The sequence below is a fragment of the Acipenser ruthenus genome, unplaced genomic scaffold (genome assembly GCF_902713425.1).
Source record: "Acipenser ruthenus unplaced genomic scaffold, fAciRut3.2 maternal haplotype, whole genome shotgun sequence".
NCBI classification, from domain to species: domain Eukaryota; kingdom Metazoa; phylum Chordata; class Actinopteri; order Acipenseriformes; family Acipenseridae; genus Acipenser; species Acipenser ruthenus.
Genome location: NW_026708083.1, coordinates 131,025 through 143,265, shown reverse-complemented (window position 1 = coordinate 143,265; position 12,241 = coordinate 131,025). Strand labels below are relative to the sequence as shown.

The 12,241-nt window shown below is 44.8% G+C and overlaps 1 protein-coding gene across 1 annotated transcript; it reads right to left on the bottom strand.

Moving 5' to 3' along the window:
* Positions 1-2,233: 2,233 nt before the first annotated feature.
* On the bottom strand, positions 2,234-12,241 carry LOC117962866 (zinc finger protein 252-like). The gene is made up of 7 exons (XM_059019737.1): positions 11,890-12,241; positions 10,515-10,610; positions 8,859-9,369; positions 7,175-8,463; positions 5,456-5,569; positions 4,373-4,883; positions 2,234-3,976 (listed from the first exon to the last, which is right to left on the bottom strand). The coding sequence occupies exons 1-7, from the start codon at positions 12,094-12,096 to the stop codon at positions 3,108-3,110; spliced, it is 3,597 nt and encodes a 1,198-aa protein (XP_058875720.1). The 5' UTR covers positions 12,097-12,241; the 3' UTR covers positions 2,234-3,107.

The following is a 12,241-nucleotide window of genomic DNA, read 5'->3' as shown; positions in this document are numbered from 1 at the left end:
ACACACAAAACAAATACAAATCTATTTATTTAATAACATACTTAAAATAAATCTGCTTTTTAAATTTGTATTTATTTATTTTTTTGATACAGAAAAGGTTAGGAGATATCAGCTGATCAGCAGCTTGTATTCACATTAATTTGCATTAATAATACTGCAGAAAGAAAGAAAAGAATAAAAGGAGCCCCTGGCTGCCCTCGGAGCGTTACTGAAATGGACTTGATGCTGTTTTCCAGATATCAAAATGGAGAATCAGTTTTGTAGTCCTCCACCTGCGTCCCAATCTACGACCTTCCCTTTTCATCTGACTGTAATCTAAAATAATCTAAAAGACTTCAAAACACCACACACTGAACAAGATTCATTATCAACATGTATATTAAAATCACCCCCCCTCCCCCCCCCCCCCCAAAAAAAAAAAAAAAAAACACAAACCCACCCTACTGTGCTTAGCAGAGAGTACTGACAGGAAATAAGCAAACTATTTTTCACAGTCAGTAGAGAACAATAGGAATAAGTAATTTGATATTTAACATTAATATCTTGTTACCGTTTGATATTGTGAGGACCGCGACAGATAGTAGCGAATCTACACCCCACTCCCGCCCCACAGAGCGCGTCTTCTGCGGTAAAAAGCAGAATGTGGAGAAGCCTCTATCAGTGAAATCTTTCAGACAAATTCACCTGCTTCTCCCCCTTCTTTTGGAACTACAATACCCATCAACCATCGGGAGGGAACTACAATACCTCAGTGAATGAAAGTGTGCTTTCCCTCTGTCATGTGGCTCCCTAGCGTGAGTTTCTGGAGCGTGTTCCTGCAGAATGATACTCAATGGAAGAGTTTAATACGAATACTTTACAACACTGAGAGAACAGCAAGCAACGCAGAACGGGATTGCAATGCAGATTGCTTGCAAATCCTGCTGGTACAGAGCGGCGCAGCATTCCAGTCTTTCTTCAGCATGGTTTAGGATCCTGCTTTATATTAATCAAATCGTGCAATCAGCACACAGCAGGTTTAATTGCAGTCTCATTAGGACTCGGATCACGCACATTTCCTCAGAACACAGCTTTTTAACAAGGTCCCGGTCTGAGCGTAATAATCTCACACAGCACTGCGTATGAAACCACAGACTCACCCGTATTCACACATCTCGTTTCAGTTCGTTGAAGGGTAAGCAGATCCGTCATCTTGTATAAAGTACTCGGTTCCCTTGTTAATATATTGGCCTGGTTTTGGCGCTATCTTATAATTGATAGCAGGAGGAATTCTATGCAGAAACGGCTCAGAGAAAATTGGCAGCAGTGGATAAATCAAACTAAACTCCCCCCTCTGTAAAACTCTGAACAGGATAGAAAAATAAAGCTGCCCTTTGTTTATGAATACACACAGTGTGCTGAGTGACGGGTGTGGGAGCAGCAGATATGAATGCAGTACTGGCAGTAAGCCGTGCCGTACACTCCTCAGAAAATGAATGCTTTTTGCTGGTCCCTTCACATAAACTAAATATGTTCAAACCACACACTAATCAGCATTAATGCTGAACAGAAATACCAAATAAACACAGAACTCAAAATCGAGTTTCACTAACAACACAGTAGCATTTCCTCAGGACTGAAAAAAAAAAAAAAAAAGGTTTTGTGTCAAAGCATCTTTAGCACCGGTATTTATTTATCTATATTAAAAAGTAAATAAATCCTCTGAAAAATATATAGATCCCCCCTCCACCACACCACACACTCAGAGAGAGAGAGAGAGAGAGAGAGAGAGACACACTTACACTCTCACACACAGAGACACACACACACTTACACTCTCACACACAGAGACACACACACACACTTACACTCTCACACACAGAGACACACACTCTCACACACTGAGACACTCACACACACACACACACACACACACTTACACTCTCACACACAGAGACACACACTCTCACACACTGAGACACACACACACTTACACTCTCACACACAGAGACACACACTCTCACACACTGAGACACACACACACTTACACTCTCACACACAGAGACACACACACACACTTACACTCTCACACACAGAGACACACACTCTCACACACTGAGACACTCACACACACACACACACACACACACACACACACTTACACTCTCACACACAGAGACACACACTCTCACACACTGAGACACACACACACTTACAGTCTCACACACAGAGACACACACACACACACACACACACACACACACTTACAGTCTCACACACAGAGACACACACACACACACACACTTACAGTCTCACACACTTACTCTCACACACTGAGAGACACACACACGTTTATTTCTATTACCACACGGCATTTTATATTACTTTGTGCTCTGTAATGAAAGCTTAATCCATTAATAGTCACAGTTAAGCTACATTTTCATTTGGAATTTGTCACCGAGTGTAAAATACTACAAAAGAGGAAGAAAGAGCCAGAGATGAAACCGGTCTGCCTTTCTGTACCCAAGCTCCGTACACGTGCTTGCAACACTGCTATTACTCAGGGCAGGTTACAAGAGCAGCACAAACACAAGCATGGACAATGCACATTGCAAAGCGACACGCCACGCAGTATTCAGCCATCCCTGTCATAATGCAGTCATGGGGACACTATCAGTTTTCATTAGATTTAGAATCGTGATGAATTTACAAGACAAACCCTCCAGGCGGTTGTCCAGTAAGGGCGGTGCAGTCTTGTCTCTGGGATGCTACATATCGTTCTCATCAATTCATTTATTTTCAAGTCTATGCAGTTGAAATGCTAAACCCTGAAACTCATTCCCCACACTGAGTTATCAATTTCTCCTGACTCGTCCATCAGATGAGGTGCAGAATAGTTTCCTTTCTGCATATTCCCACTCCCAGGCACTGACTGCATTAACAGCCCGAGTTAAACTGACAGCAAAGAAGCCTTTCTCGTGTCCGCGTCAACGCCCACTTTCTGACACAATCACAGTGCAAGAGAGCTGAAGCGCATTTTTACCATTTAAAATGCATGCTCTTAAGAGTGATGCACAGAACAGTAATTGCACAGGAATTCATAATGCAAGGTTAACGGTTTTTTTCCCTCATGAGTGAAAAGTCCGCTGGTGTTTTTGAAGGCCTTGTTTAAAACAGAAACTCTTCCCACAGTCAGAGCAGCGATACAGTTTCTTTCCTGTGTGAGTTTGCTGGTGTGAAACAAGGTGGTCTACCCTACTGAAACTCTTCCCACAGTCAGAGCAGCGATACGGTTTCTCTCCTGTGTGAGTTCGCTGGTGTGAAACAAGGCTGCAGGACTGACTGAACCTCTTCCCACAGTCAGAGCAGCGATACGGTTTCTCTCCTGTGTGAGTTCGCTGGTGTGAAATAAGGTGTCCTAACTGAGTGAAACTCTTCCCACAGTCAGAGCAGCGATACGGTTTCTCTCCTGTGTGAGTTCGCTGGTGTGAAACAAGGCTGTCTGACCGACTGAAACTCTTCCCACAGTCAGAGCAGCGATACGGTTTCTTTCCTGTGTGAGTTCGCTGGTGTGAAACAAGGTAGCCTACCCTACTGAAACTCTTCCCACAGTGAGAGCAGCGATGCGGTTTCTCTCCTGTGTGAGTTCGCTGGTGTAAAAGAAGGTGGTCTACCCTACTGAAACTCTTCCCACAGTCAGAGCAGCGATACGGTTTCTCTCCTGTGTGAGTTCGCTGGTGTGTTTCAAGGTTACCTGACTGACTGAACCTCTTCCCACAGTCAGAGCAGCGATACGGTTTCTCTCCTGTGTGAGTTCGCTGGTGTGTTTCAAGGTGTCCTGACTGATTGAACCTCTTCCCACAGTCAGAGCAGCGATACGGTTTCTTTCCTGTGCGAGTTCTCTGGTGTGTTTTAAAAGTTCTTAACTGGGTGAAACCTTTCCCACAGTCAGCATATTCTCCATCACCCGCCCTCGCTTTAGCTGCTGGACTGAAACCTGGAAAATAGGAACAGTAAAGAAAGTAAGAGGGACTGCTTGTAGGCTTCGGGCATGTGGCTGGGTGGTGGAGTGGACTCAAGCATGTGAATTTCAGCTGTGAGGCTTGCACTGGGTTACACCAGCTTAAAAACACAAAGTTAAACTGAAAGCCTTTACTTTGTGTGTAAAAGCAGAGTCAGTAAAGACTGATGCTGGTGAAACCGAGTCCTGGGATCAAAATCTGCCTTCAAAGTTCTCCTGTAATGTTTCAGGTCTATTTCCTCTAACACACATTGCAATTACAAACAAAACCGATAGTAACGTAACCTACATGCTCCCTCCCTCCCTCTCAAGCACACTGTGGATATCACGCAATCTAGAATGACAATGTCACAGCTACTGGGAGTCACTCACCTGCTAGACTGCATTCTGAATGGGAGCGCCCGTCTTCCTTTCCACCTCCTTGCGTGCTGTTGGGAGAGCCTTCCTCTCCAGCGCCTTGCTCTCTCACGCAGATTCTCTCCAGCACCACGCTACACTCCCGCAGGCGTACAGGCTCCAGCTCAGGGATGTTTGGTTTGAAGTCCTCCGATTCTTCCTTCACTGGTTCCATGTGCTCAAACTCTACTTCAGGGGGCTCCTGTTTAATACGGACAGTTTCCAGCACCTCTTCTTGTTTAACAGGAAGGGGTTCTTCTGTCTGGGGGATCCCCAATTCATTCTGCTCAGCTTTAATCTCAGAGACCTCCATCAGACAGCAGTCACATTGCCTCTCACAGAGCTCCTGTTTAATGGGGAGGGAAGCCAGCACAGAGAACTCCGCTCTAATGGGGACAAGTTCAAGTTCAGGGAACTCCTCTTTAATCTGGACAGACTCCATCTTCACACTGTCCATGGCAGCACACGGGATTCTGTTTAGCAGCTGCTGAAAATGAAAAGCATGTATTTATTTAAAAACAGTGTTATTCCTGCGCACGCAGGCAGGGCTGTTGTTGGGTTACGGTTGCCATGGTTCCTGAGAAGCTGACTGACAGCTGCAGCCTGTGAAAGGAGACTGAATAAAGGAGACCGAATAGAGATTTGAACAAAGAGCACGCGTGTCGGTCTCTCTTGTTTTCTGTCTGCCTGTGAAACGCTACAATATGTATCAATTTACGCGTCTCTCGTTTGTCGGCGTGCACACTATATATCATATATCGGGAGTTTGCCTGCAACTCAAAAAATATCTCGACCTCATATATATATCGGCAATAACATTATTAAACATAAAAACACCGTTACCTTATTTCCGATCGCTTTCCCCGGCGCCTTGTAGTTTAATTGTTACATTTTAAATTGAATCGGTCTTGTTGGAGCCGCCATGCCGCGTCCATTCAGCAAATAAAGGGCCCGCCACACCCGTGCGTCGCAAACAGCTGAACTAATAAAATAATAACAGTAATGTATAATATAATAACAATAATGCATAACAATAATAATAATAATAATACTACTTACATTTGTTTTATTTGTTTTATCGTCCCCGCCTGGTCTGCAATCTCGTTTCAGTAAATAAACGCACAGCGCTCTGCCCGGCTCGCTGTTTCTCTTGTGCGGTTTCAGATGCTGTGTGTTTCAGATGCAGCGGCTCCGCGTTTGCAGATGGATTTTGTGGGCGAGGCTCCAAAACCGTGTCTCAGCTGCTCCGTGCAGCGCACAAAACTAACTGTGCTGCTGGACTCCACCGCGATGGATGTTAGACTACAAGATTGCTCGCAGCCTCCAGCAGCCTCCTCTCATTTATATGGGGATGGGGAGGGGGGAGGGGGCTTCTTCTCTAAACAATCCCAGCGGCGGCCTGTCTGTATGTTTGCATTTGGAGTTCAATGCTTGTTCTCGACCGTGCTGGACACACGACACTTTTTTTGTACGTGTTTATAATGCGTGCCAGGCAGATCCTCTTCCTGTGTGTGTGTGGTTTACTTTGTCAGTGTAGCTTCACTCAGACTGCACACGTGTTTGAATCGGTTTCTCAAACATGTTTTTAAAAACCGACAGAAACGATCCTCGAGCTGCCTGATATCCGGACACATCGATTTTTTCTTTTTTTAAATGCATTTTGTGTAGATTATTGCATGTTCGCGCACTGATAATCATAATAATAATAATCATCACTCAGTAGTGTGTCACAATATCATTTGAAACAGATTTACCTCCCTGGTCTGTATTCCCCCCCAGGGGCAAATCACAGCCAAATTACCCCCTCCCTTGTATAGGCTTTAGCCAGGCTTAGAAGCATCTGCTAACCCTGATGCACCCAGTCCTGGGGTTCAGAGCTCCCCTCAATGAAGTCTAATATTATTATTATTATTATTAATATTGAAATGATCAGGAGCCAGGAGTTTGAGCAGGGTTACAAACTCACACTAGCCCTGCTGCTGCTGCTGCTGCACCCAGTCCTGGGGTTCAGAGCTCCCCTCAATGAAGTCTAGTATTATTAATATTATTATTATTATTATTATTATTATTATTATTATTATTATTGAAAAGAGCAGAGCCTGTACAATGGTAACACCGCAGCTGTCAAACCAGTCCTCGTCTGCTAGGGGGCGCTGCAGCTGCCAGACGCACAAGCTGTACAGTTTTAACAGGCACTGCAAGGCTTGTGCTGGTGTTTTATTTATTTATTTTTTTAAAAAAGAAGGTGGCTTCTGGTTTTTAAACTAAGTGTCAGTGATTTACTAAGACTTGATTTGATTAATTCCTTGGAAGTTGGTGGGAAATTGTTAATTAGGAGGATGATGATGATGATGATGATGATTTAGCGTCTGTGGAATTGCATTTGAATTCCTGCTTGCTGGAAAAGAAATTTTACTGTTTAAAAAAAATAAATAATAAAAAACCGTTTTTGTAATAAAAGGCATCAACGTGCTGATTTCTGATTGGTGGAATTCGGGCGTATTCTGCAGCGAAATGTCACGTGTTTCAATGTGTCTGTTTTTTTTGTGAAGTGGGTAATCTGGGCTCGCTGCTGGAACAGATTATAATCCCCCCCACTGCACCTGCTTGAATTATCAGAACATCTTATTTTACCAGCTTCAAAAATGATAAGAAGCCACAAAGCAGCTGGGCCAGCATATGAAATCAGTCTCGTTGCTTCAAATCTGATGTAGACTTTGAGGGAAGGAGCAGTTCAAACCTGGACTGGAGGGAGCATCCTCTCTCTTAGGAGGTTTACGATTTCTTGTGAGTTTGCTGGTGTGAAACAAGGCTGTCTGACCGACTGAAACTCTTCCCACAGTCAGAGCAGCAATACGGTTTCTCTCCTGTGTGAGTTCGCTGGTGTGAAACAAGGTGTCCTGACCGACTGAACCTCTTCCCACAGTCAGAGCACTGATATGGTTTCTCTCCTGTGTGAGTTCGCTGGTGTTTTTTCATGTCTCCCGAGTGACTGAAACTCTTCCCACAGTCAGAGCAGCGATACGGTTTCTCTCCTGTGTGAGTTCGTTGGTGTAAAATAAGTTGTCCTGACCGACTGAACCTCTTCCCACAGTCAGAGCAGCGATACGGTTTCTCTCCTGTGTGAGTTCGCTGGTGTAAAACAAGATGTCCTGACTGATTGAACCTCTTCCCACACTCAGAGCAGCGATATGGTTTCTCTCCTGTGTGAATTCGCTGGTGTGTTTTCAGGGATACAGAGTGACTGAAACTCTTCCCACAGTCAGAGCAGCGATATGGTTTCTCTCCTGTATGAATTCGCTGGTGTCTCTTCAGGCTTCCTAAATTACTGAAACTCTTCCCACAGTCAGAGCAGCGATACGGTTTCTCTCCTGTGTGAGTTCGCTGGTGTGTATTCAGGTTTCCTAAAATTCGGAAACTCTTCCCACAGTCAGAGCAGCGATACGGTTTCTCTCCTGTGTGAGTTCGCTGGTGTAAAACATGGTGTATTGACTGACTGAACCTCTTCCCACAGTCAGAGCAGCGATACGGTTTCTCTCCTGTGTGAGTTCGCTGGTGTGAAACAAGTTGTCCTGACCGACTGAACCTCTTCCCACAGTCAGAGCAGCGATACGGTTTCTCTCCTGTGTGAATTCGCTGGTGTAAAACAAGGTGTCCTAACTGACTGAACCTCTTCCCACAGTCAGAGCAGCGATACGGTTTCTCTCCTGTATGAGTTCGCTGGTGTGTTTTCAGGTCTCCTGACTGACTGAACCTCTTCCCACAGTCAGAGCAGCGATACGGTTTCTCTCCTGTGTGAATTCTCTGGTGTGCTTTCAAGGTTCCTGAGTGACTAAAACTCTTCCCACAGTCAGAGCAGCGATACGGTTTCTCTCCTGTGTGAGTTCGCTGGTGTATTTTCAGGTCTCCTGACTGACTGAACCTCTTCCCACAGTCAGAGCAGCGATACGGTTTCTCTCCTGTGTGAATTCTCTGGTGTGCTTTAAAAGTTCTTAACTGGGTGAAGCCTTTCCCACAGTCAGGATATTCTCCAGCGCCCGCCCTCGCTTTAGCTGCTGGACTGAAACCTGGAAAATAGGAACAGGAAAGAAAGTAAGAGGGACTGCTTGTAGGCTTCAGGCATGTGGCTGGGTGGTGCAGTGGACTCAAGCATGCGAACTTCAGCTGTGAGGCTTGCACTGGGTTACACCAGCTTACAAACACAAAGTTAAACTGAAAGCCTGTACTTTATGTGTAAAAGCAGAGTCAGTAAAGACTGATGCTGGTGAAACCGAGCCCTGGGATCTAAATCTGCCTTCAAAGTTTTCCTGTAATGTTTCAGGTCTATTTCCTCCAACACACATTGCAATTACAAACAAACCGATAGTAACGTAACCTACATGCTCCCTCCCTCCCTCTCAACCACACTGTGGATATCACGCAATCTAGAATGACAATGTCACAGCTACTGGGAGTCACTCACCTGCTAGACTGCATTCTGAATGGGAGCGCCCGTCTTCCTTTCCACCTCCTTGCGTGCTGTTGGGAGAGCCTTCCTCTCCAGCGCCTTGCTCTCTCACGCAGATTCTCTCCAGCACCACGCTACACTCCCGCAGGCGTACAGGCTCCAGCTCAGGGATGTTTGGTTTGAAGTCCTCCGATTCTTCCTTCCCAGGTTCCATGTGCTCAAACTCTACTTCAGGGGGCTCCCGTTTAATAAGGACAGTTTCCAGCACCTCTTCTTGTTTCACAGGAAGGGGTTCTTCTGTCTGGGGGATCTCCAATTCATTGTGCTCTGCTTTAATCTCAGAGACCTCTGGCTGACTGCTGTCACATTGCAACTCACAGAATTCCTGTTTAATGGGGAGAGAAGCCAGCCCAGAGAACTCCACTCTAATGGGGACAGGTTCATGGTCAGGGAACTCCTCTTTAATCTGGACAGACTCCATCTTCACACTGTCCATGGCAGCACACAGGATCCTGTTTAGCAGCTGCTGGAAAAGAAAAGCATTTATTTATTTAAATACAGTGCTACTAAAGGCGATTCTAGAGGGCGACGTAATCTGGCCTGAATAGCAGGGGTGGCTTGTGGTGGAAGTTTCGTTTCCAGACCCTATAACAGAGACTCGGGCCTTACAGACAAAGTGGAGTGAAACAAAAGCTTTTATTAAGTCTGCAGACTGGAGTTTCAACAGAGCAACACAGGCTCTGCAAGCAATCGCAAAGAAGCTCTAATCTTCTATTTCTATCTTCTCCTTATAAAGGCAGTTGTTCTGAGCGTAGGCGACTTTTGTCACATATCAGCTAGTTAAACGCATGCAGGCATCCTGCTTCAACACCTGCAGGCAGCCAGACTAGACTTGTGGTTTATCTAGAGTTTTGTTTACCAACTACTTCTACTGGTTACTGATTTGCTGAGTCAGTTGCTATGGGAAGTTGGTTCTTTACAAACAGACTGATTGGTCTTTTGATGGCTGACGCGACATCAGCTGAATATGCAAGCTCCCACATGTCTCGTCTGCTGAAACCACAAACACATCTTTTTGTTTTATTTCTATATACAATTTTTAATACTTATAAAAGCAAAACACCTTTTACTTGATAACTCTTTTTTTACTTATCGTATCGGCACCTCAGACATGAGAATAAACAGAAAGCAAAGAGTAGTTTTCCCACCACAGGCTTTACTATTGGAGGCTGTGTGGTCCAGTAGGAGGCTGTGTGGTCCAGTGGTTAAAGAAAAGGGCTTGTATCCAGGAGGTCCCCGGTTCAAATCCCACCTCAGCCACCGACTCACTGTGTGACCCTGAGCAAGTCACTTCACCTCCTTGTGCTCCGTCTTTCGGGTGAGACGTAGTTGTAAATGACTCTGCAGCTGCTGCATAGTTCACACACCCTAGTATCTGTAAGTCGCCTTGGATAAAGGCGTCTGCTAAATAAGCAAATAATAATAATAATATTGAAGGGACATATCATTTCTTATAGTAAGTTTGTAATACCAGAGGATTTTATCTGTTGAGTAGGTTTACACAGTGTATCCATTCCATATATTATTCATTGTGGATTTCTTTTGTGCAACATGTTCTAACATTTACGTTTATAATATAATATGTAATAGCACAGATTATATCTGTCTAACCTGTAGAGTCCGGTTTGAAGAATGAAGGATGAAAGTTGTCGAGTTGAAGTTGGCGTCTCTGGCTGGGAAGAGGCTTTGAAAGGAGGCAGCGTCGAGCTACAGCGTATCCACAAGACAAAATAAAAATAGAAAATAAAGCCGCTACGCAGGTCTGTACAGGATCAAAACGAGTCAAGAAAACATTTCTGAAGCACTGGCAGTCTCCAATCTCATTTTTCTCTCTCATATAAATAATAAATGTCTTTGCGCGCCTCTTTCTGTCGTCCTCTCTCCTCACGCACGGCGTGCGAGTGAGCTGCCGAAGCCCCGCCTCTCAGCTCGAGCTGCGCGGCTTCTCTGATCCAGGAGGCTCGCGCTGCCGCTCGAGCTCGCCTACAATTCAAATATAACGGCCGCTTTTCAGACCGAACGCGTTTTAAACGATAAAGTCTGACAATAAAACACATTCACAGTGAATATGTGTGCGTTTAAAAAGCAAGATACAGGACAGCCGACGATGTCTTTATAACATGTTTATGTAGAGATCAGTTTAGTTATTCATTAAGTTTTCAAACTGTATCGAGTTCTTTTTAAAACTAGGTGAAGATCTTTTTACAATACAGCCCTCTTCCAATCTGTTCTAGTTTTAGTTTAATGTCACCACAAGTTAATAAACTGTGTGGAGGGTGTTCCGATATCTCCGTGCGGTTTTGGGACAGCTGTGAATTCATATTGTTGAGTTTAGAGTCACAACAACACAGCCCACAGCCGCGTTACACACAAAACCAAACCCCGCGAAAACACGAAACCTTTAGACACAACAAAGACATACAATACAGACACAACAAAGACACGTTATCGGACCCCACAAATACAACGAGGCACAACAATACAAGACGACTGGACAACATTCACAAGCACTGGGGTCACGACTCGATCACGCTCCCCTGCACCCCACACCTGCGCTCAGGTGAGACAAAACACAACACGCAGCACACATCGCTACAATATATTGATTACCTTACGTCTATATCGACTTCAGGTCGTTTTTTGTCGCATGCCTGCGCTAGTACAAACCGGCTATACCAGCGGAAACGACAATTCATTGCTTATATTTAATAAGGGACGGTGCTGAAAAGCCTCTGGTGTGACTGTAATTATCGCTATAGCGAGAGCATCAGATACCGGTGCTGGTACAGAAAGCATTGACCGAGCTGAAAACACCGCGGCTCACAGGAATACAGCAGCAGGAAGAGGCTTTTCTGTCTCAGCTCTGAGCTGAAAGGAAATTGCATCGGTCTTGTTGATGCGGCCATGCCGTGTTCATTTCACAAAGTCTGGGTCTGCCACACCCGAGCTTCACAAACAACCAAACTGAAATAAACATGCAACTTACTTTTTTAACGTCACCTGGTGCATGTAAGTATTTTTCTTTTTCTACTTCTGGCTTTTGATGATGATGTTGTTCTCTTTGAAAAAAAAAAAAAAAAAGACCACGTGTCTTTAAAAACCGCACGTCCCTGTTTATTACGTCACTGCATCCCTTCTTATCACCTGACCCGCGGTCACATGACACGTTTGCATTCCGCAGCGGCGTGCGCATGGAGTCGGTCTCCTTGCTTTAAATCTGCTACAGACTGCAGGGGGCGCTCTTTCTCTGTCTTTTGAGCCCCCATTTGATCTGTAGGAGTCGTGCCTTTATTTCAGTTCTGGTCACCTCGTTACAAAAAAGAATATTGCTGCTCTAG

Coding starts and splice junctions, on each gene's coding strand:
- LOC117962866 (XM_059019737.1), bottom strand. CDS start 12,096: ATGCGCACGCCGCTGCGGAATGCAAACGTGTCATGTGACCGCGGGTCA. Junction 10,611..11,889: donor CACCAGGTGACGTTAAAAAA/GTAAGTTGCATG, acceptor GATACGCTGTAG/CTCGACGCTGCCTCCTTTCA. Junction 4,884..5,455: donor ATAAAACAAATAAAACAAAT/GTAAGTAGTATT, acceptor TTTCATTTTCAG/CAGCTGCTAAACAGAATCCC.